At 40.7% G+C, this 27574-nt stretch overlaps 2 protein-coding genes across 7 annotated transcripts in view; one reads left to right on the top strand and one right to left on the bottom strand.

Annotated features, from left to right (window-relative positions):
* LOC117072035 (cytochrome P450 3A5) lies at nt 1–27330 on the bottom strand. 3 transcript variants are annotated; one of them, XM_033191869.1, is made up of 14 exons: nt 27093–27159; nt 24555–24601; nt 23307–23400; nt 20928–20980; nt 18983–19082; nt 13390–13503; nt 13038–13126; nt 11608–11756; nt 10422–10549; nt 9258–9324; nt 6971–7131; nt 5184–5410; nt 2409–2571; nt 1–211 (listed from the first exon to the last, which is right to left on the bottom strand). In XM_033191869.1, the coding sequence occupies exons 4-14, from the start codon at nt 20933–20935 to the stop codon at nt 116–118; spliced, it is 1302 nt and encodes a 433-aa protein (XP_033047760.1). In that variant the 5' UTR covers nt 20936–20980; nt 23307–23400; nt 24555–24601; nt 27093–27159; the 3' UTR covers nt 1–115. The 3 variants fall into 3 exon arrangements, with proteins under 3 accessions (XP_033047760.1, XP_033047759.1, XP_033047761.1); XM_033191868.1 differs by lacking the exon at nt 24555–24601 and having other exon boundaries at nt 27093–27317; XM_033191870.1 differs by lacking the exons at nt 1–211; nt 2409–2571; nt 5184–5410; ... (5 more) ...; nt 13390–13503; nt 24555–24601 and adding an exon at nt 18529–18634 and having other exon boundaries at nt 18984–19082; nt 27093–27330.
* ZSCAN25 (zinc finger and SCAN domain containing 25) overlaps nt 1–27574 on the top strand; it is a 122375-nt gene that overhangs the window by 33070 nt on the left and 61731 nt on the right. For 2 of the 4 annotated variants that reach the window (XM_033191862.1, XM_033191863.1), the window contains exon 7: nt 15523–17356. The exons of 1 other annotated variant lie outside the window; for it this stretch is intronic. In XM_033191862.1, coding sequence (XP_033047753.1) covers nt 15523–15544 — 22 coding nt within the window. In that variant the 3' untranslated portion in view covers nt 15545–17356. Of the gene's footprint in view, nt 1–15522; nt 17357–27574 lie in introns of those variants that run through there. One more of the 4 variants, XM_033191864.1, reaches the window with a different exon arrangement.

A 27574-nucleotide genomic window follows, 5' to 3' on the forward strand; every position in this document is an offset into this window, starting at 1 on the left:
TACACTAGATTAAGCCCATCTTTATTTCAAGGTTTTATTGACAAAGTAAATTGAGATCTCTGGTGTTCTGGGGCACAGCTTTCTTGAAGAACAAAGTAGAAGTCCTTAGAATAACTCATTCTCCACTTAGGGTTCCATCTCTTGACTCAACCTTTAGAACAATGGGTTTTTCTGATTGAAGAAGGCCTTGGTTGCCTAATTTCAAGGGGATCTACAATAGTTAAACAAGCATATGGAGAATTGATAAATGAGACGTGAGAGAAGAAAAGATGGAAGCAAAGTAGAAAAAATACATGAATGACACAAACGCTTTGCAAGCTTATATAAACGACTCTCAACACCATGTATCTTGGATTCTTCATACTTAATCTATAAGCTGGGTAAATACTGGATAGTAAAAACCCTCACCATCCATCATTTAACAAAATATTTATGGAGCACCGACTCTGTGCCAGGCCTGTGACAAATTCTTGTGGACTTGTGTTATTTATTTATTTATTTATTTATTTAAATTAAATCTGAAGTAAAAAGGATGAGTTTTAAAAATTAAATTCAGATTATGAGGTATAATGGCAAACTACTTTGGAGTTGCCATATAAAGTTAAATTTTTGTAGGTTAAAACTTGCAAGGTAATCCTGAGTAGCTGTTGTACAGTTTAATTATGTGGGCAGTTTTCAACGTCCAGAGTCTAGTAACCCCTCCCAAGTGAACCCATCAAGTGCAATGATGGGAAAGGTCTTCAGAAGGAATTATTCTTTTCTTTTTAACATCTCCTCTTGGCTTCCAAGCGTAGTGCAAACAGGGAAGTTCTCAAGTTGTACAGTGACTCATACTGCTAGTCCTATTGTCACTGAGTCGCTCCTTCACTGTTGGGGGAGCCACCAACAGAGTAACATTCTGATCTCAGTTCAGTGAGGGGAAAGCAAGTTGCCATGGATACAAAGAGTTGCCAGCCTGAGATGCCTGAGAACTTGCCAGGGAATATCTTTCCTGTCCCAGGTGTGCCAGTGGCCCACTTTCTCTCAGGGCTGAGTCCCCTGCCTGAATACATACATAGGAAAGCTACACAGCTGCCCTGAAGCCATTGATAAGATGGCAACCGTTTCACGTCCTCCTCTCCCAAGCACAAAGTATACTTAAGGGGTGGAGTTGCATATTAAATGCACCGGTGCTGGAAATAAGACTTATAGGCTATTGCTTAGTATGAATCAATGACATCTGTTCTTTAACTTCTTCAAAGAAAAGATTTTAAATCTTTCTATAAATGTATCACCTGGAAGGTAAGGTCAAACACTAAGGATAGCCATGCTGTATGGTAGTCCTTCATATCCACCAGAAATTAGTCATTCTCCACCTTGGCTTCATGTGAGAACTAATCAGGGAGCTTTTAAGGTCACACTCTGGGTAAATTAGTTAAGAATTTCTGAGATATCGCAGGCATCGTGAATTTTTAAAGCCCCCTGGTGATTCCGATATACAGCTAGTGGTTGTGAACCACTGTCACGAGAGAGCGTCTACAGGCTCTGGTGATGGAGAGCATCATTTAAGTCACAGCCAGGTAATCATTGCACTTCATGACTGTGCAGAACACTTCCTCTTTCCAACTGGCTTGAAACTGATTTTAAAATTACTCAGGTTCAAAGAGACTGCACATAATCATGCCATGCAAATCTGCATGGACTTTACATGATGTTCTTAATGCTACAGGTTTTGAAGTCCAGAACTGAAGCATCCTTAATGATCAAAGATGGATCCAAAGACGTTCTTTGGTCCATAGAATGAATTATTAGAAGATATGCATATTCTTTTAAAAAATATATACCCTTCCGTTAAAAAATTCTTTTTTTTTTTTTTTTATTATACTTTAAGTTCTAGGGTACATGTGCATGACGTTTATATCATGTATAACTCCCCAATGCAATCCCTCCCTCCTCCCCCCTCCCCATGATAGGCCCCAGTGTGTGATGTTCCCCTTCCCGAGTCCATGTGATCTCATTGTTCAGTTCCCACCTATGAGTGAGAACATGCGGTGTTTGGTTTTCTCTTCTTGTGATAGTTTGCTAAGAATGATGGTTTCCAGCTGCATCCATGTCCCTACAAAGGACGCAAACTCATCCTTTTTGATGGCTGCATAGTATTCCATGGTGTATATGTGCCACATTTTCTTAATCCAGTCTGTCACAGATGGACATTTGGGTTGATTCCAAGTCTTTGCTATTGTGAATAGTGCCGCAATAAACATACGTGTGCATGTATCTTTGTAGTAGAGTAATTTATAATCCTTTGGGTATATACCCAGTAGTGGGATGGCTGGGTCATATGGTACATCTAGTTCTAGATCCTTGAGGAATTGCCATACTGTTTTCCATAAAAAATTCTTAATACAACATACAGAAAGTGCACTGACCTGTGTTTCTTTACAAGGTTTGAAGGAGAAGTTCTGAAGGACTTTGATTATAGCAAGTTTCATGTTCATGAGAGCAAACCTCATGCCAATGCAGTTTCTGGGTCCAGTTCCAAAGGGTGTGTATATGTAAGGATCTATGCTGTCCTTGTTCTTCTTACTGAACCTAGTTCCATATTGGTAGATTAAAAAGTTAATGAAATATAAAAACAACAGAGTTACATGTTAGGGGTTCTTATTTAAGAACCCCCCTCCACCTCCCAACCAGTAATACCCAGAATACTTTTATGGGCTGGTCATTGAAATCCTGCTTTGGTTATTTTGTTATAATAATCGTAACCTACAAGTCCTGTCCATCCTCCATACCCTATAGGAGCGTTCAGATTTCTTGAGATGAGATGAATGTTGTTGCAAATAAAATTTATCTCTAAACTCTAAAATTATATTCAGGGTGGTGATGTGTTCACACTCTAAAAGATACGTAAGTGATAAGACTGATGGATGTGAAAGTGGATTCCTGCCTCAACTCACACTTATGTTGGTCACATGCTCATTCATGAGAAAGGAGAAGGAGAAAGTGTCTTGTGCTATTTCAAGTTGTTATTTTTCCCTTTCCTTCTCCTGTCATCTCTTTTTTTCTAATTCCCCTCCTCCTCTCCACCTTCCCCATCCACCTTCTCCTCTGCCTGCTTCTCCGCCTCCTTCTCTTCCTGGTTGTTCTGTCCATCTCTTCCTCTCTTTCTCCCCCACATCCTTATAGAATAGTTTAAGTCGAATAATTTACATGGGCATATGATGCCACCCTACTGTAGTGTCATCACTGCTTTCCTTGATGTGTTCCACTAGGCTATAAATTCTTTGAAGATTGACCCATGTTTTATTCAAATTTGATTTCTAAATATTTGATTATAGTAAGGAAAAAATGTTGATCTGAGGAAAGTAATGGCATTGTTGTCATATGTTTTAACAGGAGTTCTTATATTTTGGAGAGCATTCTGAAATATTTATAGGCTTTTGCTTCAAAATAACATAATAGGCAGGAGGAGGGTGGTGGTGGCATTTGGATGGGGTCGCTAACGTGGATTGATGGCTGTTGGAACCAGTGATAGATACATGGAGATGCACGAAAACTATTCTATAGGCTGGTGTCTATAGAATATACTTGTGTATATGTCAAACATTCTCTAATATATATACACACACATATACACATATATCATATGGATTTATGGACTTATATAAATCATGGATTCATGGACTTATATAAATCATGGATTTATGGACTTACATAAATCATGTGGATTTATGGACTTATATAAATCATGTGGTTTTATGGACTTATATAAATCATGGATTTATGGACTTACATAAATCATGTGGATTTATGGACTTATATAAATCATGTGGTTTTATGGACTTATATAAATCATGGATTTATGGATTTACATAAATCATAGATTTATGGATTTATAGAGATCATGGATTCATGGATTTATATAAATCATGGATTCATGATTTAGATTTATATAAATCATATGATTTAGATTTGTATAAATCATATGATTTAGATTTATATAAATCATATGATTTAGATTTGTATAAATCATATGGATTTCTCCCTGCCTGGCCAAGTTCCTGACACATGGCAAGCACTGTGTCTTTGGTGACTGAGTGATTCAAAGTGAAGTACAGCGAGTGGTCTCTGATTTCGTATTAGTGCAGCCACAGGAGGTGGAAGTGCTGAGCTTTCAGGAAACATAGAAGTCCTCTACTCTAGAAAACAGAGAATTTGGTCAGCTCTGACTGACTCTGTGAACAAGTATTATGTGCAGACTCCATGCTAGCACTGGGGACACCATGGCCAACAAGACAAGGTCGCTGCCGTCAGCAAACTTGCAGGTAGGGGCCAATGAAAGTCTAGATCCCAAGCATCCTAAATCACCAGCCAGTCCCTAAAAATGTCATTCTAAATTTTGCTTAATAATACAGTAATGAGAAAACACCAATTGTATCCAGAGTGCAAACTGTGCCTAAGGCCTGACCTTGTCCCTGAGTTCCCAGAAGAGCATGCTCAAGACACCTCCAAGGAGGAGTTTGTGAGATGTCTACTGAGAGTATAAGGGAGCTGGCACAGGACTGCAGCCACAGACAGGACCAGGAGGACCTGTGCTGTCTTGTGTCCTCAGTGATAGCCCTAATCATTAGGGCTGAGGTCTTCCCAGGACCTCAGCCTGCACTGTTATGATTACCATAGAGGAAACAGCAAGCAACGCTGAAAGCAAATGGAATGTGGAAGCATGTTTTAAAGTTTCCATTAAGTTCAGAGAGCTAAAGGGCACAGCATAGAAAAAACGGAAAAGAAAAAAAGCCTATACACCTGAAATAGTTATCATGGTTAAATGGTTTATGGCATATGCAATATATGCGTATATATTTATAGTAATGTAGGTCAGTGGATAGTTTCCTGTTAAGTAAGCAAGAATTCAAATAAAAAGTGATACCATTCTAGTTTTAAAACATCTACATAGGCATAGAAAAATGCCTACAGGAACATAATTGATTATCTTCATCTTAAGGTGCTGGGACTGTGGATGGCGGTAGTTTCATTTTTTTCTAGTCTGTGGTTTGTGAACTTTGATAATTATCACTTTTTTGTGATAAAAAGACTTACAAGCAAAAGATTGTACAACCATACGATTGTCATGTAGATTAAGAGAGGCAGAATATGCTTGAACCAGCCCGGTTCAGGGTGAGCTCCATTTCCTGGGAGCCTTGTACCTTTCAGGGCGGAACTCCTCAGGCTCTGTCCAGTATTTTGGGTCATGGTGAAGAGCATAGGTTGGAATCACCACCATTGCCCCTTTGGGAATGAACACCCCATTGATTTCAACATCTTTCTTGCAGACCCTCTCAAGTCTCATACCAATTGGGAATAATCTCAGTGTCTCATTCACCACCATGTCAAGGTACTCCATCTGTACCACGGCATCGTAGGTGGCAGGTGCCTGGGAAGAAAGAAACAGATTTGGATAAATTGAGATTTTGAATTAACTCTCAAGTGAGTCCATGCAGTACTATGGAAATATTAGAAGTTCCAGAGAATAACTCATACTGGTAAATGATCATAGCATTCGTGAAGTATTTTAATAACTGTCATGTCCATTGATGTGCTCAGTGACCTACTGAGATGTATGGTGGGGTTATGAATGTAGGAGATATTCAGGACCATCCTCACCCCAGGGACTGAAATCCTTAGCATGACCATATAGTGATTTTTCTCTCTCATGGGAAGAAATGTGACTAATGGGCTATGACTATTACCAGCAAATAAAATACACGAAAGTCACTATCACCTTTCAAAACGAGGTCACACATCAGTACCAAGAAAGAAAAACAGGAGAAAGAGCAAATATCCCGTTCACACAAGGATTATTGGTTGCAAAGTCCTGCTTGGTAACTCTTTTGAGGAATTTGAGACCATCTTGGGCAACATGGTGAGAACCCATCTCTACAAAAAATACAAAAGCTAGCTGGGTATGGTGGCGTGCACCTGTAGTTCCAGCTACTCAGGAGGCAGAGGATGGTAGGATGGCTTGAGCCTGGGAGGCAGACTTTGCGGTGAGCTGAGATTGCACCACTGCCCCCCAGCTTGGGTCATAGAGTCATAGACCCTGTCTCAATAAATAAATAAATAAGTAAAATTGAGGATAAACTTGTTCCTTTCTATCACAAATATGACACAATAAATTTATGATTGGATGCCACCAAGGTACACAATTTGAGTTGTTGTTAAAATTATGAAGAGAATAGAACCCCACACTCAGCCCCATCCCCTCCTTTTGGAACAGTCCCCTAGTTGTTGCTTCAGGGCTGGACTGTAATCTTCAGGGCTGGATGTAAATATCCCTTTGTGTCTGCCTCACTGCCACACCAGGGTCAGCCCCACAGGCCAGGTCTCTTCACACCAAAAAGAATCCCAGTTTGGGCAGAAGTCTGAAAACTGGATGATATGTACCTAGCACTTGGTGTTACATTTGGGAGGCAGTATTGTAGAGGTTAAGAGTTTAGCTCAGGAATCAGATACCCTGGTTCCTAGCTTGGCTTCTTTGCCAGTGGCTACCTGACTGGAACATGAAACAGGTGTGGGGAGAGCTGAGTCAGCCTGCACCACGTCCCCAGGGCCAGGCTTTGTCAGACCACAGCCAGACCAGAGCAAGTCCAGCCAGTATCAGCAGAGCTCACTGTCCAGTCTTGTGGGCAATAAATGCTTATCATTAGATGCCACTGAGGTTTTTGGATTTTTTTTTTTTTTTGCATAGCATTATTGTGGTAACAGAATGCAGATGAACCAGGGTCAGCAATATTTTACAAAGATCTTATGCTTCTGCCAGTAGCAACCATTCCCTATGTTTCTCTCTTTGTTTTTCTCCTCAGAGGCTTTCTGCATAGTGTCAGTGAAAGAATCAGTGATTATGCTTTCCATAAATATCCTCCCGGGAGTGGTGAGGAGGCATTTTTACTCAGGCTTCACCTCTTCCCTTCATCTCCAGGGGTCATCCCCTCACCTTATTGGGCAAAACCGCATCAATCTCCTCCTGCAGTTTCTGCTGGACATCAGGGTGAGTGGCCAGTTCATATATAGTGAAGGAAAGAACACTGCTGGTGGTTTCATAGCCAGCAAAAATGAAGATAATTGATTGGGCCACGAGCTCCTGATCAGACAGAGCTGAAAGGAGAGGAAAGACATTTTAGGTAAGGCAGGTTAACATACAACCTCACAGCTTAGATGAAATCTAAGTGAAGCTCTCCAATCCCAAGAGGAAAAAATGGAAAAGCAATTCAGAGTCACACTGGGGGTGGTTTTCATTCCGATGTGTATCTTCCAAAGGGCCAGAATGAGGCAAAATCATTTAAATCCAGGTTTTCCCAAGGTCTGCATGATTGTGGGCCATCCACTCCTCCTCATGGCATCCCAGCACCAGCACTGCTGTGATTTCCAGAGAGAGCATTTCTGGCTTACATACTCAGTGTTATGGGTGTGCGCCTTGAATGATCCTAAAAGTACTTTATCTGTAAGTAAATATGGGGTAGCCTTTTCCCCAAGAAAAATTTGATTTTCTACAATAGAGCTTGACAAACTTTGAGAGAATTCCAATATAGCTTGACAAACTTGAGAGAATTTGCAATATTTAGGACCTTTTCTCTCTATATGTTTGAGGGAACTTAAAGGACCAATATTGAGCTACAGATCACCTCTTGCTACTCCAAGTGTGTTTCATGGACCAGCAGCACCAGTCGCATCTGGGAGCTTATTAGAAATGCGGAATCTCAAACCCCACCGTCGAACTACTGAATCAAAATGCAAACTTGCAGGAGATGTGGTGATTTGTGTGTACCACCTCCCTGAAGCAGCATGGATTACATCTTTGACAGGCATCAGGCAATACAAGATCTGGGGTACAGTTCTCAGAATGGACTATCTCAGGGTGTGCAAGACAACAGAGACAGACAAAAAGCCAGAAGTGTGGTGATTGACTGTAGTGTGATGAATGGCATTAATAAAATAGCAGAAGTTCATATGACTACAGGTTGGCCTCTCTCTTGATATTTCTCCTGAGAGAAGCTCATGATGATCCGTCACTGGTCTGTTTGATCAGGACTAGATTAGGACCTTTAGAGACCTGAAACACAGAAATAAATATGGTGCCTGCTGCAACCATGTAACTCACAACCGAACACAATATAAAATGAGTGTGAGAAAGGTCTGTAGAGTTTTGATTTATCAGTGAATATTTCTGTATGCTGCTATGGGTAAATTCAACCATCCGATTATTTTATTCAGTTACATTGAACCCCATTATACTGAGTTGAAGTCGAACTGTAATTTTAAAGTTGGGAGCTCTGCTGTCCAATCGGGTAGCCACTATCCACCCATGGCTATTTAAATTCAAATTTTATTCAATTAAAATTAAATACTCTTAAAAATTGTTCTTCAGTGACATTGGCCACATGTCCAGTACTCAATGGCTATAGGTGTCTAGTGATTTCTATATGAAACAGTGAAATGATAGATTATTTTCTTTATCATAACAAGCTTTAGTGAGATAGATAGATGATTGACAGATAAATAGACAGACAGAAGTAGATGTAGACATGGACATGTTTAAAGTGGTGTACTGGAGTCTGCCCAGCCTTGCTTTCTAGAACCAATTGTTAAGTATTCGAGAATTTTGTGAGATGGTTGCCACATTTTGGTGGGTTGAAATTGACCATGGTTATCATCTTGCCACTGTCTTAGTAATAATGGTTTTGGTCAAAACCATCCATGGGTCATAAAACTAGTAGATAGAAGATTGAAGTAGATTTACATGGTCTCAGAGGTTTCCCCCATTAGTTACTTATCCATTTCAAAGGGAGAAACAAAACTTTACAGTAGATTAACCTGGCAAACACATTTTCATCAAGTACTGCCAGTTAAAATCACCCTTACTGGGAGAGTGTGCCTCCTGATCGGTATGTTTGATATAAATTTCCAAGTAGAGGTTCTCACTTGGTGGATCTGGAGGGGCCTGAGAACTGGCATATGAGCTCATGTAGGTGACCCACAAACCACTGACTGTCCTCCAAACATTCTAGGTTTTCTTAGCGTTGCCCTTCAAGCCTGGAACATGGATATATACCTGTGGGCTTCTGGAAAGTGCCTCCAGCTACCATTTATAACATCTAAATGTGTGTTGTTCTGCTATGTGGCAGAAATTCTCATCTTCCTGGAATACTTCCTGCACATTATCAGAATAAGGGCCTCCCTCCTAGTGTCCCCGCCAGTAGCCCTCAGAAGCACTTTTTGGCTACCTTCGTGGGACTCAGTTTCTTTCGAATTCTGAGAGTCAATCATCAGCTGAAGGAAATCCACTCGGTGCTAGAAGCAAAAAGAGAATTTTCATTGGCAGAAAATTACTCATGAAGTCAGAAGTAAATCAAAAGTGCCGTCCTCAGCCTCCCTTCTTGACTTCCCTCCCTCAGTCTCCCTATGGTTTCTTGAAGACCAGAAGTCTGACGGGTGTTGTCTCGTCACCAGTGGACAAAAATATTCATCTAAATCCTTGGAAAGCAGGATGTTTTCCTGAACAAATCTAGCTATCATGTCTAATTGCTTTTTGGCCTTTGCCCTCCCTGTTCCTCATCTTCTCTGTCTTTTGGATACAGCTTTCTGGCCGAAGAGTTGCCGGGTTCCATCTATGGTGGTAACTACTTACCCAGGAAGAAGTCCTGGATCTTTTATTCTTCTACCTTTTTCTTCAGCAGTGTCCATATAGATTTATCTCCTGACATTTCCAGAACTCATCAGCAGCTTTTTTGGGGGAGCATTTTCAAATACTCCAACATTCTCAAACTTTATATAATATTCAGTGACAGCTGGGTTACCTGATCCTGCCTCCCTGACCTGCAGACATCCTTTGGCTGGCCTCTAGGGCTCTTGAAGGCAAAGCTGAGTTAGCTAACCTTGCAGCCTCAATTCTCGGAGAAGACCCCTGTTTACTCCAGGCTGTGAAGCACTCAAATTTACCACACGCTACATGTCAGCAGTCGGCAGGTACCTGATAGGACCCTTCATTGCAGAATATGTAAAATAAGAGTCTTGGACTTAAAATGCTTCTTTACCAATCTGTGATATGAGGAAAGCATAATACCAGTAAAATATATTTTCAAACAGGAAACTTTATCCTTTGACAATTTATTGAAGGAAAGAGAAGTGGTAAAATTAGATCTCAATACTGTTTATATCATGACATACTAATTATTGTGCCTGATAGCAAGTTTTAAATGCTGTCTCTCTGACTCTTTCTTATCTCCTTCCCCAATCTCCTTCTTTATTTCTACCAAATGACTTCTCTTGTTCTAAACATAAGTTCTCTGTCTTTATTTTTAAAAATACAGATACATGCACTATCATATGTATAAAATCTAAATGTATCAAAAACTAAACATCGTCATTTAACCACCACCAGATTTTACCTTTTGTTTGTCGTTGAGGCGACTTTTTTTCATTCTGTTTACAGATTTATTTAAAAAATTCATGGCATCTTTTGGAAACAGAGAGACATTTAATGCTTCAAAAGCTGGGATAAGGAATGGAAAGAGTACTGTTGGAAAAACAAAACAAACAAAAGGAAATCATAGTGAAAATGCAAACTTTACCTGGAGCAATTATAATTTTCTCTACCAGTAATGAGAATAAGAACATCGTGATTCTCAACTGGAACCCATTCCTTGTGTCATGTTTGCCCCTCTTTCAGGTCGGTGACTGAGCAAGGGCTGGTCTATACATGGGAAACACCACTACAGCAGAGAGATCAAAGGCACCTTCTGCGTCTTTGGAGTGACCAAAGGAATAGAATTAAATACCTTGACCTTTTAGCCTTTATCTATTGGACTCGAGTTTTTGGATTAATCTAGATCATAATCTGCTGCTTAACTTAATCATGCTGTTCAGGAAATGATACACAGCATATATACATCAACTTCCTTGGAATAAAACTAGAAATCAATAGGGAAAGACATTTGGGAAACTCATACATTTGTGGAAGTTAAACAATACAGTTTTAAATGAGCAGTGAGTCAAAGCAGAAATCAAAAGGGCAACAAGAAATTGTTTTGAGATGAACAAATAGAAGACATGATATACCAAAACACAGGATGTAGCCAACACCAGTGCTCAGAGGGAAATTTATAGCTGTAATGTCTAAATTTAAAAGAAGAAAATATCTCAAATTGATAATAACCATTTATACCGCAAAACACTAAAAGAAGAAGAGCAAATGAAACCTAAAACCAGCAAAAGAAGGAAAACAACAAAGACTAAAGTACAAACTCATGAAATAGAGAATAAGAAACAACAGAAAAATCAATGATATTATTTCTATGAAGTGTCCGGAATAGACAAATCTATAGAGACAGAAAGTCAATTATTGGTTGCTTAGGGTGATGGGGTTTGTGGTTGGGGGTTGATAGCTAAAATGTATGAGGGCTCTAGATTGACAAAAACATTTATTTACAACAGTAATGGTCATACATATTTTTGATTATCTTATAAATAATGGAATTGTACATTTTATGTGGATGAATTATATGATACATGAATTCTATGTCAAGAAAGCAGTTATTGTGAAAAGGAGAGAGAAAGAAATAATAGTCCACATACTTATTGAGGCAAATAATGGATCTGAGAAGCCAAATTTTAGGAACTTCTTAACGCTTTCCACAAAGGGGTCTTTTGGATTGTTGAGAGAGTCGATGTTCACTCCAAATGATGTGCTAGTGATCACATCCATGCCGTAGGCCCCAAAGATGCTGAGTGGAGAAAGATATGGAAAATTAAAATCAGCACCTCTTACTGTCCTTCCACTATACATGCAGCAAGAAACCCACATGTCCAGTCAAGACAGATAAAGAGCCACAGACTTTCAGAACTATCTGCTGAGTCATTTCCCATCAACTCCCTCAGAGGGTGGTTATCCAGTGCCAGTGATGCAGCTGGCCCTATGCTGGGGGTGATGGAGACACCAAGCTGAGTTAGACTCACCTCTGAGGTCAAGGAGCCCAGTCGTAGGAAGACAGAGACCCATTATCAGACAATTATAGTAGCGTGTATTGAGTGTGGATGATATAAGATGTGTAAGCACTGTGCTTCAGCAGAACAGGAGTGGAATAATTAACTCTTCCTCATGGATTCAAGAAAGGTGGCGTTGTCAGACTACAGACTCTATGCCCAGAGCAGATTCCTCTTCAGCACTTTACGAAACAGCAACATCCTGTTCTGAGTTGCTAGAAATATCATCCTTTATTCTATACAATCCCTGCTAAAGCTCTGGAAAACCCCACTATCCCCAGCTCCTCTGACCTGAAGTTGCCCTGAGGGCAGAGTCATTTCTGTAAGATGTGACAATCAAGAATGTTCTGGTTAAAAAAGTAGATCTCTCCAACATTGATTTGGAGAATCCTATAGCTGAGTGACCACATGTCCCAAGTCTGACCAGGACAGGCTCCGATTACACTTGTCGTTCCTGCATAATTGAAGCACATACAGGTGTAGATAGCAAATAATAGGCTTGCCCTACATACAGCATTTCTAGCACCCTTTTTTGAGATTGGAGGAAAAGGAAGTAGTGGGAAGGTTTGATAGTTCATAGTTTGCTGATATTCTCAGAAAAATCATGAAGGGATTGAAATTGTTCCAAGTTCCCCATTGTAACTTTCCCATCTTACCCAATGCAAGGCAACAAGTACCAAATGCTTGCTTACCCACAGTTCCGTATCCACTACACTCAAAACTTTGATACGATCATGTTTTTTTATTTCTTAAGTATGTATTTAATCTCCCAGAATATTTATGGTGACAAGTTAACAGATAAGTAAATCCTGGCTCCTGTGCACAGAAGAGAAGGCCCTTTTCCCCTGCTGACTTGCCTTCTCACGGGAGCCACTCCCTCTTAGGTGACTCTCTGGAGTTGCAGCACTGCCCTGCTTTTGTCTGGTCACTGCAGTAATCCAACAGTGGGACTGTTGACTCCATGGCAGGCAGCTGGAAGGGCTCATGACAGCTCAGAACCCCATGGCTGTGCTCCTACTTACTCTTTCAAGGTGACAGGCTTGCTTTTCTCTGCTTCCCGCCTCAAGTTTCTCACCAACACATCTCCATACTGGGCAATGATGGGGAACATCTAAGCACAAAAACAGATCACTACCTGTAGTTAAATGTGCAGACTCAAGTCCCAAAAGGACATGGCTTTCTCCAGCATGGAGCTGTAAGTGACATTTTATAATGAATTTTGTGATGCGTTTTCTGTACATAAAGATAAAAGACCATTTTTAGGAAGCTCGAACTCAGTGGACTACCCCCTGGAAACAGACTGTGGTCTTACTTTCTACCTGTCCCCAGATTCATTCTTTACATTTCTAATTAAAACTCATCTTGTTTTCATACCTCCTTGAGTTTTCCGCTGGTGAAGGTTGGAGACAGCAATGACCGTATTCTCTTCCATTCTTCATCCTCAGCTATAGAGATGGCACTTTTCATAAGTCCCACTGGACCTAAAGGCTAGAGTTCAAAGCAGAAACATTTTGTCTCACATTACTTGTGGTGGTCTTCATGGTTGCACAAAATATGTTGAAGAGGCATCACTTATTTAACAATTATTTATTGACTGTATATGATATTATGGCAGGCCACATCCAGGATGCTCAATAGAGATCCTAGATGTCAAGCCTCTTCTGAGTGTATGTGGGGCAGGGGTGGGGGTGGGGAGACCCAGCCGTCTGGGGTGGGCTCCTGCCTCTCTATCTCAGTCTCCTTTTAAGTGCAAATGCTCCACATGGTAGGGAACACTTCTTCCAGTGGAATAGACAGGAACAAGACCTAGCCCTTCCTCTGAGTGTGCAGAGTAGAAAAGGATTGGTGAGAGATGGGCAGACTGTGTGTTGCCTCAAACCAGCTCTGTCTTTAATACACCTAAAGCATGGGCGACTTGAAAAAGTTATGCCATGATGTGTTGATTTTTTAGAAAAGTAGGTAATACTTAAGACTAGAAGCCTGTTTTGAAGGAATAATGCAATTCCATGAAAATTCTTTTCTCTTAATTTTTTGTTCCATAAATAGAAGGAAAAGAAAGGGATAATTCTTTTTCCCAACTTGGAGCTGGACTGTCAAGCCAGCATGCTTGGAACTTTCTCTTATCTTCCACAACTATGTTTTGTTTTAAAATGTATACTTCCAGCTGTCATTATAAAATCTCAATACACTAGGAAGAGAGAGACAGTTCCTTCACTTGATAAAGACAATCTATAAAAAAATCAGTTAAATCACATTTAATGATGAAGGACTGAATGGCTTTTCCAAGATCAAGAAGAATTCAAAAATGCCCACTCTCAACATTCTTACTGAAGAGCATACTGGATGCCTTAACATTAGACAAGAAAAAGAAATAAAAGGCATACAGATTGGAAAGGAAATAATAGAATTGTCTCTATTTTCAGGTGACATAATTGAATTGCATGTATATAATGTCAAGGAATATACAAAAAGACTTCTAGAATGAATTAAGTTCTGCAAGACTATAATATACAAGCTCAGCACACAAAATCATTCACATTTCTATGTAACAACAATCAATATGTGAAAATACAAGAAGAACAATATCATTTACAGTTACTCCAACAAAAATGAAATATTTGTGGTGTAAATCTAACAAAAGATGTACAGGATCTCCATGCTGAAAACTACAAAATGTTGAGGAAAGAAACAAGAGCTAAATAAATGGAGAGGCATACTATATTCATAGAATGAAAGACTGAACATCATAAAGATACAGATTATACCCAAGTTGTTCTATTGGTTTAATTCAAGCTTGTCCAACTTGTGGCCTGCAGGCCTCATGCAGTCCAGGATGGCTTTGAATGTAGCCCAATACAAATTTGAAAACTTTCTTAAAACATTTTGAGTTTTTTTGCGATTTCTTTTGGTAATTTTGTAATGTGACTATGCGATTCTCAAGGGTGAACTTTGTAGACGACAATGGAATGGAAAGGTATAATCAGAGTATGTGACATCCACAAATAATGGACTAGTATCCATAATTTGCATTATAGTTGCGAACAGTTCAGCTAGAAGAAATGAAAAACCTTTAAAATTAACTAACAAAATAAAGAGCGAGAGGACGCTATTGCAATGCTACGTGAAGTGAATTGTGACAAAGAATTCAAGTGTGTATTCTGGACAAGGCAGAGCGCTGCTGTACAGCAGACACTCTCGCCATTTGTATGCATGTGTGGCTTAAGTTTTATGGTGGTGTGCGACTTCCAGTGTGTTATCTCCCAATCATGGACAATTGAATTGACACCATCAGATATTAGGTGTGTTTGTGGTGACTTGGCAAGTAAAACACAGTGATTATCAATAATATTTCAACCTACTTTTGTAAGTGATAGGTGTTTAATATTATTTAGAAGACATGTTAGTATTGTTATTTGATTATTAAACCTTGCTTTCTATTTTCCTCTGTTAATTTTCATAATAAAAGTAAATATAGTTGCTTATCTATTATAATGCTTTTAATTCCAGAATGGCTTCCACAATGTCTTAAAAAGAAAACAGAACCCTAAGAAAGACAAATTATGGATGAAGGAAGATTGTTCAATGAAAGATGGACAAATGACTATTTTTCTTGTTGAGGCAAATAGCGAAGCACTCTGCTTAATTTCTATGGAATTTGTGTGAGTTTTCAAAGACTACAATTTGAAGAGGCATTATATGCAAAAACCTGCTGACAAATTTGGTGTGTATATGTTGTAAGGACAAAATGGCAGAACTGAAAAGAAGTCTCTTTTCAACAAAAGAGATATTTAAAATAGTTACAACTCAAACGAACTCTATTGTAAGGTAAAAGCTAGTTATGTGTTAGCAAATTTAATAGCAAAAAAGTCAAAACCATTTACTGATGGTCAGTTTATTAAGCAATGATGGAAGATGTGGTAGATATTATTTGCCTTTAGAAACTGATATTTCTAAAATCAGTTTGTCTCACCAGACTATAGCCAGGAGAATTGAAGAAATTGGGAAATCTATTGAAAGACGTTTGGAGAGTAAAACTGCTAATTTAAAATTGTATGCTTTGGTGATGGATGAAGGCACTGACTGACATTACAGATACGGCACAACTTGCTATTTTTATTGGAGGTATTGATGATGAATATAATGTCACTGAAGAAATGCAAATGTCACCGTGCCATTAAAAGACACAGCTAAATCCAGAGATTTATACAAAGCAATGAAAAATACATTAAAGCGATTTTCTTTGTCCATTGTAAACATATCTGATACAGCTACAGATGGTGACCTGGTGATGGTAGGTAAAAGAGAGGGGCTTGTACAATGAATAGAAGATGATGCAATTGCCGCACAAAACTCAACGTTTGATGAACTATTATTGCATAATACATCGAGAAAATCCATCTGCACAAGCTTTAAAAATGGATAACGTTTTTAATTGTCATGAAGGCTGTAAATTTTACAAGGGCCCAGGGATTGAATCATCGCTAGTTCCAGTAATTCCTTAAAAGTATGGATGCTGACTCTAGCAACGTCGTTCCCTTTTTAGAAGTTAGACAGTTAAGTCAAGGCGAAATGTAAAGATTTTATGCTTTGTGATGTGAAATCAAGCCGTTTATGGTATCAAACACAAAATTTGTGCCAGAACTTGCCAATGAAAACTGGCTTACAGACTTAGCATTTTTAGTGGATTTGACGGCCCATTTAAGTGAGTTAAACCTGTGTCTTCAAGGTGAAAACCAACTTAACAACACAATGTTTCAAACCGTAACAGCATTCCAAATGAAACTGAAATTATGGCAAGCTCAAATTAAGGCAAACAATTGAATGCATTTCGACGTGTTGGCTAAGCATGGTCCTGTGAGCCGCCAAAAATATGCAGCCTTGCTTTTCAATTTGATACAGGAATTTGAAAACAGGTATTTCAAGATTTCTGAAAAAATAATCAGTATTTTGGTATATTTACGACTCCACTTTCAGTTGACATAAATATGTTACCTGCCAATTTTCAAATGGAATGCCGAGAGCTGCAATCTGACTTTCAACTTAAAGAAAAATTTCATCATCCCGTTTTACTAGACTTTTGTGATGCTATCTTACCAATGACAAATATCCCTCCCTTCACAATTCATGTCATTGCTTTTTGGCAGCACCTATATTTGTGACCTACTATTTTCAAGGATGAAGAACACGAAGAGTGAAACTAGAACCAAAATATCTGATGAGCACCTTGAGAACTCACTGGGAATTGCAGCTGCTTCCATCAAGCCAGATACTGATGCATTAGTTTCTCAAAAACAATGTCAAGTACCCCACTAGTTTTATGTTTTTCTCTTTTCTTTTATAATAAAAAAAATTTTAAAAAGTAGTGAAGTTTTTTTTTAGTTAGATATGTACATTTTCTATATCAGTGATTGCAAACTTGGGACTGTTCAGTGATTTTGAAAGACCCTCTGAAAGGGGCAGTGAATAATTAAGATTATTATGTGAGGACATTTTTGCTTATCTGTGGTGGTAGATATAATGAAAACTATACATGGACCTTTTGTGTGTGTGTGTGTGTGTGTGTTTTAGTGTATTTTATGTGTGGCCCAAGACAATTCTTCCACTGTGGCCCAGGGAAGCCAAAAAATTAAATACCTCTGCTTTCATTCAGTTCTTATCCAAATTATGGCTGGTTTGTTTGTAGACACTTATAAGCTTATTCTGAATTTTTATGGAAAGGCAAGGGACAAGAAAAGCTAAAACTATTTTGAAAATATAAATCAGTGAAGTAGAATCGCTCTGTATGATGTTAAGAGTTACTGTACAGCTACTAGAGACACCACAGTGTGGTATTGGTGGAGGAGTAAACACAGTCATCAATGGGGCAGAGTAAACAATAAGAAATAGATGCACAAAGTGTGCTCACCTGATTTTTGACAATGTGCCTACCTTTCCAAAATGGTGTTGGAACATTTGGACAGCCATAGTCCGCAAAAAATGAACCTTGATCTAAATCTGATAACTTATGCAAATATTAACACAAAATGGGTAATAGAGTTACATTTTGTAAAGTGTTAAACTATATAACTCTTAGAAAAAGCAATGTAGAAAGGAGGGCTAAGCAAAGGATTTTCAGACTTGACACCAAAATAACAATCCATAAAAGGAAATATTGGCCGGGCGCGGTGGCTCAAGCCTGTAATCCCAGCACTTTGGGAGGCCGAGACGGGTGGATCACGAAGTCAGGAGATCGAGACCATCCTGGCTAACATGGTGAGACCCCGTCTCTACTAAAAATACAAAAAACTAGCCGGGCGAGGTGGCGGGCGCCTGTAGTCCCAGCTACTTGGGAGGCTGAGGCAGGAGAATGGCGTGAACCCGGGAGGTGGATCTTGCAGTGAGCCGAGATTGCGCCACTGCACTCCAGTCTGGGCGACAGAGCGAGACTCCACCTCAAAAAAAAAAAAAAAAAAAGGAAATATTAATACACTGGCTTCCTCAAATAAATAAAAGTTTACTCTGATATAGACCCTGTCAGAGAAAAAGACAAACTCCATGTTGTGACTGTAGGCTAGCAGGCGGGAGCCACATGGTGATGGAATAGGTCTGCATCTTGATGATGCTGGTTGTTGCACAAATTTAGGAATATGAAAAATTTGCACACAAACGAAGGCATGTAAAACTGGTGAAATCTGAATAAGCTCTGTAAACTATATCAAATTCAATTTCCTGTACTATAGCATCAGGTTGGTGCAAAGGTTATTTCAGTTTGCCATTTTAACTTTTGCGCCAACCTAATATGAATATACTATATTTATAGTTAACGCAGGATTGCAAGATGTTACCATTGTGGGGGACAGGATGAAGAGTACATGGAACCTTCCTGTACATTTTTTATGTAACTTTTTCTGAATATATAAGTTTTTTCAAAATAAAAATTTAATCAATGGATCAATCATTATTTAAGTTTCAAAAAATGGATGCTTACCCTTCGATTTGTGAAGACAGAATAACATTCTTTCACTAGCACTGTTTTGATCATGTCGGGATCTGTGATGGTCAGCACAGGGACCGGACCATCTTGCGTTCTGTGTGGGGACAACAGAGCTGATTAAACTTCACTGGCCCGATTCTGCAGCTGTAGCCACACCCAGGAAGCCAGACTTTGGTCCTGATGTCATGTAACCCATGTCCCTAGTTGTACAACACACAGCAACCTTAGGTTCTAGTTCATTAGGGTGTGACACGCAGCAAGAGTGTGACACAGGAGCCACCCAAGTCTTCATACGATGAAGGGTAATGTGGCCCAAACAGGGAAGAGACATTGCAAGACCAAAGAGCTCTTTAAAGACATCATGGTTAGAAATGATAGTACAGCATTTGTTAAGCTGGATGGTGCATACGTGGGTATTTCCTATGCCACTCTCCATAATCTTTTATATGTTTAAAATGCTTCATTATCAATAACATTAGGTCAGTGAAAAATTGAAGGCAGGTAAATCATCAGATGCTCAAAAGAGTAAATGTTGCAAGGGGCAGTTGGTGTGGGGACCATGGACATCCAGAGCTGTGTGTTCTTTCTACTCAGTCGTGTTGCCTGTATGGGCTGTGCCAGCTCCACAGCACCCTGCAGCCAGCGCTGCGGTTTCTGAGGACTTGATGAGAGAAGATGAAGAAGTACAAAGAGGCAAAGCCTTCTCTCACTTGCATCTAGTGAACGAACACACCACTGCACCTCTTCCACTGCTCTCACCAAAACTCTAGCCCCGCTGACAGGGAACAGCTGCTGCAGTTGGCTGAGGCCACCTTATAAAATCACAGCCCATCAGCCCACCAGGGAACACAATGGTTTAAGAATATTCAGCATTTCTTCTTCAAAGTAAGCAAAATGGTATGAACCAATAAATACTTATATATCCTTCTATTAAAAAGTGTTGGCTTAAATTTAAACAACAAGGTGGAACAAAAAGTTCGATACCCTGTAGAGAAAGTTTTAAAAAGTGGAGCATAAATGGTTTCCCAATCTGTTTCTCTACTATTTCTCAATCCTTCTTTCAAAAGCGTGTTAGATTCAAAGTCTAAATGAAAGAGTTTTGGCTTTTAAATGAAAGTGAATCGATATGGGAAGGAGATGATGCCATGCATTTATGAGCACCTATTAGAAGGATCAGAGACAATACATGTGATAAAAGGGCACCTAAGGAAGAAAAAAAGAAGAGGGGGATAGGCAGACACTGGACAGAAGGCGGTGCTGGGAGTCCCTGGGCCACCAAAGCCTGGAGAAAAGTGGTTACAATGCTCCCAGCCTAGTTCAGATTGAAGACCTTGACACCTGGTGACACATGGGATCCTTGGTAGGACAAGCCTCGAAAAATTTTACAATAGCGAGTGTGAACGTTATCAGAACCAAAGTGACATCACTAATTGTTTTTTAACCCTGACAAATAAATCCCAAGAAGCCTATGAAGAGAGGGTTCTCATGCTTGTGTTCCTGGAAACAAAACTATTACAAAAGTCTCTACCAAAACCACAACTTTGCACAAAGTCCATTTAAACTTTACACAAAAATATTTCTGCAAGGACACCTGCCCAGCAACTGGCTATGCAACCTTGGTGTGGCGTCACCCTTGTTATTGATCTTTGTAGCTAACAGTAATTACCTCAAATCAGTTATGAGATTCTCGTCACATTTTCCTTGAAGCATCTTTGTCTTGTTTACCTCCCTGAATTTGCACATCGTTTATAATGGCAAGCAGATTCCCATTGCAATATTCTACTCCCAAATAATTATCCTCTTCTTTCAGAGAACCTCTCTCTTATTTGGGTTGGCAAGAGCTTCATCCCATGAAGCGCTGGGCAGAGACTATCCTCTTTGCAGTGGGTAACCTCATCACGGCAACAGGTCTATCCAATGGAGGTTCCAGAATACTCACCTCCACATTTTTCCGTACTTTTTATGACATTCTGTGTCAAATTTCCAGATACCCTGGGAGAAGAAGCAAAATACAATTTGATTATTATTTTAAATAGAATGAACCCTACCTCTAATTGGGGCTGAAAACAGTTGCATCCAATGAAATCAGGCCTCAGGCCTACTATCTTTCACTGGCAATTGGAAGAAGCTTATTCAGAGATGTCTTAAGGGAAAGGCAAGAAAACAGAGGATATATTTGAAGTGGGGAATTTAAAGTCACTCTTGAATTTTCTCCAAGTACCGAAGGACTCACCCTTATCTATGACTAGTAATTCCTTGTCTTTCTGATGTATTTTTGCTTTTTCTTTTATTCTCTCAAAAGTCTCCTAAGCTCCTGAATGATCACCTGCAAGGGCAGGGGTGAAACTGAGGCTGAGGAAAAGTGAGTGTCTGCAGGGAATGCATAATTTTTTTAATCTCCTCCATCAGTATCCTTTTCATTTGTCTCATGTGCTCTCTCCAGAATTCTAGCAGAATTAGAAAGTTAAAGAAACCAGGGGCCTCTTTTAGTCTTGCAGATTTAGATAAGTCTAAGGCATGTTGTTGAGTGAGAAAATGAGTGAGTGAATGAGAAAGTAGACTTCCTTTCCGGTTTTCTAGCTTAACACAGAAAAGATGGGGAAGTGCCACCTCTACAGATCACACCCAATTACAATGCGTGCTCTGAGCTTTCACTTCTGAAACGTAAAAACAAACCTTCCTGTTGCTAAGATTCAGCTGTGATGTTTTAACTATGCAAAAGAAGGTCCCAGAAATGTCGATCTACTATAAGAGTTGATCTGGGAAAGATGGAGAAGAAATTACTGCTTTTATTGCGGGTAAAATGGTATAGAATTCTCAGACAGTAATCAGACAACAGGGGCCTCAGTTGTGAGTGTTAGAATCTGAGAAACAAGCTTCGGGTACACAGGATAGGAAGTCTGGGCTGGTGCTGGCCTTCTGGACATGAGCTCGTGACTTTCCCTCCAGGAGCCAGACCCTGGGCAAAGCATCAGACCAGGGTAGCCACAAAGGCTCGGCCACAGTTTATAGTCCATGTGGCATGTATGATATTCTGTTCAGTACAATTAAATATTTAATAATTTTGTCAAATATTTCCTTTCTAATGATTTTGCATAAGTGTTTGCACCTTTGTGTAAAAAACAAACAACAACAACAAAAAACACCAAATTCATTTTCTGCTTTAATATCTGAGGTTGATAGACAACCACCATCTCATCTCAGTTACATCCACTCCCTGCTGAGACTCACTCATAGGGTGCAGCCTTTGAAGGAAAAGAAGTAAAGCAGAACCCTCTTGTTCTTTCTCTCAAATCTGCAAAAGATGTTATAACAGCTGGGATAGAGCCATGGAAATATGCCTAGAGAGTTTAGCAGTTCTTGAGAGAATTCAAATAGGTGCAAATTACCTGATGGTGAATATTTAGGTCACCTAATAAACTAAAGTTTCAAAGTTGTCCAGGAGGAAGGGGAAAAAAAGACTGCTCATGAGCTCTTGCTACAAAGAACCAAGTTTGAATCTGGTACACACAGCTAACAAGCCACTACCAGGGTCCCACTTCCTGCTTTTCTCTTAATACCACCTAAGTATGACTATACCTTCCTGGGAACCTGCAAGGAGCAAAAAGAAAATCCTCGTTATGGTGCCACAAAGTCTGCACATCAAGTCCTGAACATCAAGTGCTGATCTCCCTGACATCTGGGCTTTTCAACTGAGGCAAACCTGAAGCTCCTGAGAGTTAGCAAGAAAGCCCTGGGTAAACCTGGCCATGCTCTGGGTGGAGCCTACACATCTTTTCTTTTCTTTTCTTTCCTTTTTTTCTTTTTTCCTTTCCTCCCTCCCTCCCTCCCTCCCTCCCTCCCTCCATTCTTCCCTCCCTCTCTCCCTCCTTCCTTCCCTCTCTCTCCCTCCCTGCTTCCTTCCTTCCCTCCTTCCTTCCTTCGTCTTGCTCTGTTGACCAAGCTGGAGTGCAGTGGTGCGATCACAGCTCAATACAGCCTTGACTTCCTGGGTTCATGCAATCCTCCCACCTCAGCATTCAGAGTAGCTGAGACTACAGGCACGGGCTACCATATCATGCACAGGTAATTTTTTCTTTCTAGAGATGGAGGTCTCACTGTGTTGCCCAGGCTGGTCTCAAACTCCTGGGCTCAAGCAAGTTGCCAACCTTGGACTCACAAAGGCTGAGATTACAGGCATGATCCACTGCACCCAGTCCCACCATTTCTGAAGATGTGAAACTTCAGAACTCCCTCCCAAGGAGGAGCATTTTTACTGATGGAACTAAGCTGATGTTTGCAACCATGAGAAGCAAAAGAGGAAGTTCAAACAACTCACCTGACGATAGGACAAAATATTTCCCAAAAAAGGCAGAGGTGTGGGCCCTGGAATTCCCTGTCTCTTAAAAAGTCCATGTGAACGGGTCCCATATCTATGAAGTGAAACAGACATCAGGTCACAGCATTTGCGACTTTAAGGATCGGAGGGCTGCTGGGTTACTGATTCAGGAGCTGGAATGGTTACGAGAGGGAGGTAATATGTACATGATAAATAATAAGAGCAACTCCAATGGCAGTAATTGCATTCACTCATCGGGTCCTTTCCTGACTCTACTCTGAGACCCCCAAAAATCTGAATGATTAGCTGAAAGCAGCTAAAGTCTTCATAGTCCCAATCCTGGAGTGAATACTTGAGAAATGTCCTCAAATGCTCCTGAGAGGTTCAGGCAGGAATTCTTCCAGAACACTTCATTCCCTTATATCTGTTTAGTAAGTGGACTCTTCCCTGATTTGGGGATTCTCATCCTAGGTAGAAAGGGTAAGACTTTTTTTGTCTTCTGCATTGATGATGGGATTTTGCATCGTTGTATCCACTCAATCACAGGGGGTCACCGAGAGCCTGTGCTGACAATTTGCTCAGAAACTTTTATGCTTTTTCTTCCCTTTCATCTCTGACCCTATTTTAGAATCTAGCCCTTAAACCTTCATTCACACAGAGGCTTTGGAGGAGTCATGGAGTCCTTATTTCTACAGATTGACAACTGTGTTCATGGCATCCGTTGGCCTTATAGAAATGTGAGCAGCTTTCAGCTACACCTCAGTCTCTGATTTGAAGTATTGAGGAGGATGGTTGACCCATATATCCTTGAACAATGGTGTGCAGAAGAACCAACAACTAATACTTCTCAGGTAATACTCACCTGAGAAGCACAGTGCCAGGCACGCTCATCTTTTTCAAGGTGGTCAATCGAAAGCAGTCAGTTCACTGCCTCTGTACATGAAGTATCTCTGAGGAAAAGCTCATTAAGCCTGGTGTTCACTATGGCAGGCCTGCCTGCAACTCATCTTTCATGAGTCATGCAAACTCCTCCAACTGATGGTTCTGGATCCTTGCAGATCTTCCCCCTCTAGTGTGACTGAGGGATGGAAAACTGGAGGAAGAAGAGAGGCTGAAGGAAGAGGTTGCCAGACACTGATTCAGCTGTGAAGCTGTTAGCCCCACAAGGTTGACTCCAGAGAGGCAAACTACAAAAATGTGGCGGAAAAAGATGATGTGCATAAAAGAATCCACATGCCTCATAGGTACCTTCAGCTAAAAGCCAGGGAGGGACCTTCCAAAGTCCGGGTACTTTCCTGTTGACAGCAAAAGATGTAGTATGGCATATAAGAGAAGTAACGATAAAACATCACCTGCCAAAAGCAGGGTGGCCCTGGGTATTCCCACTTCAGTTCCCTCCTTTGTTGTCACAGCCATGTCAAATCAATGACACTAATACTCTGCTCCTGAACTTTAAACATGTTACCTGACCTCTCAGGTGAGGACAAGCTATTGAGTTAATGTGTCAGCAGCATTGGCGCCCAAGGAAAGATCTTGGTGAGTATATAGACTCACATGATACCATGTCAAGGCAGACGCTGGGCTGGGCAAACTCTTTAGTTTCTTTTCAGCTCCCCTCTATTTGGTAGAGTAATGCTGCTTTTGGTTCCAATGAAGAGGCTAACAGAAAAGCCAGTCATCTAGTGCATGTAATTGTGTTGGCCTAAGGAGGGCATGGTCTACACTGTAGTATCTGACTCATGGGCTGCACCAGCATCGTCTAAGGCTAAGGTATTGTCTGCCTGGCTGCCCAAATCTGTAGTGACAGCCCCACAACATGGCAGACCACACACAGAGTGACACAGATGGTGCCCCTGTGTCCAGGCTTGAAGCAGATGAGATGCCAACCTGTTTGCCCTTTGAGTGACGTCCACTGGGGGGCCAGGACCCATGACTACCTCTTTGCAGTTCTACCCTGAGAGCTGAGGAATATTTTCTCACTTCATACTGATCCTACCTGGATGCCTTTTCTATCGTCACTGGCTCACAGTCTTTTTTTTTTTTTTTTTTTTTTTTTGAGGCGGAGTCGCGCTCTGTCGCCCGGACTGGAGTGCAGTGGCCGGATCTCAGCTCACTGCAAGCTCCGCCTCCTGGGTTTACGCCATTCTCCTGCCTCAGCCTCCCGAGTAGCTGGGACTACAGGCGCCCGCCACCTCGCCCGGCTAGTTTTTGTATTTTTAGTAGAGACGGGGTTTCACCGTGTTAGCCAGGATGGTCTCGATCTCCTGACCTCGTGATCCGCCCGTCTCGGCCTCCCAAAGTGCTGGGATTACAGGCTTGAGCCACCGCGCCCGGCCTCACAGTCTTGCTTACTCCCCTGCCCTGAGAGTTTAAGCTAATCTGCTAAGCAGGTATTTTCGAAAAGGAGGTATTAAAATAAATGGCCGGGCAGGTATATTTAAAAAGACATTTGTGCAGTCTTGTCTTAGAGGTATACATTCATGCATTAGACTAATATTCCTGACATTTAGGAAAGGTGACATTATTTTACACACATTTATTGTCACAAATACTGAACTCACAGCCCTCTTTCATCATCCAGAAGGAATATGCTGGAAATCGTCTATCTCCAAAAAATTCTGGTTTAAATAGGAATGAATTTAAATCATATCAATTCATTTAAAAATGTTAGACAATGGAAACCATGTTCCCACAACTCACTGAATTCCTAAGCTTTCTGTGAAAGAATTAAAATGAGGTTTATATTTTCTATTTTCATGTCATTGTGGTTCCCTACTCTTAGTAAAAGTCAAATGGAGGTAGAAGTCAAATGTGACAGGTACCCACAGTGGAAAGTAACTCTTCTCTCCACCTGCTCTAGGATGCTAGGAATCCCACCAGTGAGAGGGTTCATCCTCCTGTACTGTAACATAAAGGGGAAAACGTGTACAATCCAAATTGGCTTTCATGGCTCCTGCCTTTCATAGCTCCTGCCTTTTTAGGCTGCTAGCAGATTCCCATTAGGTGAGAAACAAAGCTCTATATTAATCCTAGCCTCCCAGAGACCAGAGGAAAAGGATTAAAACAAAGAATAAATCTTCAGAACTTCCTCCAAGTCTCCTTTGCTCTAGAGATTAATCATTGCAAGATAAATAGTTGCAAGATAAATCATTGCAAGAAAATCCCCTCATAGGAGGGAGAGGATTTTCAGGGGCATGGCACAGGAAAGAGGGAAGAGCCAAGGGACAGCTTCCCCTGAAGTATTGGTGTTCCCTGGTGCCTCATGTAAATGATATCGTGGGGTGGAAGGCAGGGGAGCAGGAACCACCGGGTCCACAGGGGACAATACGTCTACACATCCCTTCCAGCAGACACAGAACCCAGAAAACAAAGATAAAGAGACAAAAACACAAGCCACTCCCTCCTGCCCCCAGAATCCCCAGAGCCTGGGAAGGGGATGAGGATCACACTGCCCATTGTGTTTAGTAGTTTGTAATCTGCCTCGGCTGTGTTTTCATAGATTAGTATAGGTCAAGTCTAACCTAATCAGATCACTCCCACTACCAAATACTGTCCCTAAACCCTCCTAGTCACCAAAAATAGAAGGTGGATGGGAGAAATGCTTATTTATTCCTTCAGCGATCTGCATAAGAATAATAATAACCTCTCTGTGTTTGTAGCGTCCAACAATTGTACTACTACTCCTTGAACATCTCTTTTGATCTTCTAAGCAGATAAGGGAAAAGGGGCCCAATTAGCACCCCAAGTCCAAGGAAACAGAGGAGAGGCGCCTGGACAGTTACTCACAGATAGAGGAGCACCAGGCTGACAGCCAGGAGAAGCCAGGTTTCCACCGCCAAATTTGGGATGAGGTCCATCGCCACTTTCCTTCTTCAACTGTCTCCTCTGAGTCTTCCTTTTAGCTGCGTGCTGCTGTTTGCTGGGCTGTGTTCCTGGAGCTTCCCTGCCCTGCACAGCAGTCTGCAGCCAAGCTGCTGAAATGTTTCTGTGCTGGAGAAGGAGGCGGGACTGCAGCTGTAGCCAGTAGCAAAGAATTGCACACACCTCTTTGCTGACCTCCTTTGAGTTCATATTCTATGAGGAATCATAAACAATTTAATCAGTGTTATCAAGGAGTCCAAGGATTCTGATTTCTTACCAGAAACTGAAGTGGAGCCATTGACATGAAATCTATTAACTCTCCTCTCACCTGCCCTTGTTTCATGGCTGTCCTCATTCCAGAATACTTGAAATCCATCCCCACAAGCCACACCTACAGATCTTTACCC

Source organism: Trachypithecus francoisi, unplaced genomic scaffold (genome assembly GCF_009764315.1).
Source record: "Trachypithecus francoisi isolate TF-2019V2 unplaced genomic scaffold, Tfra_2.0 Lachesis_group4, whole genome shotgun sequence".
In the NCBI taxonomy this organism is placed as follows: domain Eukaryota; kingdom Metazoa; phylum Chordata; class Mammalia; order Primates; family Cercopithecidae; genus Trachypithecus; species Trachypithecus francoisi.

Excerpts from the sequence above, each read along its gene's own strand:
- LOC117072035 (XM_033191868.1), bottom strand. The coding sequence starts at position 27,163 with ATGGACCTCATCCCAAATTTGGCGGTGGAAACCTGGCTTCTCCTGGCT. Across the intron at positions 11,757-13,037 it reads AAGCCTGTCACCTTGAAAGA|CATCTTTGGGGCCTACGGCA; the intron begins GTAAGTAGGAGC and ends TTCTCCACTCAG. Across the intron at positions 212-2,408 it reads AACCTTGTAAAGAAACACAG|ATCCCCTTGAAATTAGGCAA; the intron begins GTCAGTGCACTT and ends TAACTATTGTAG.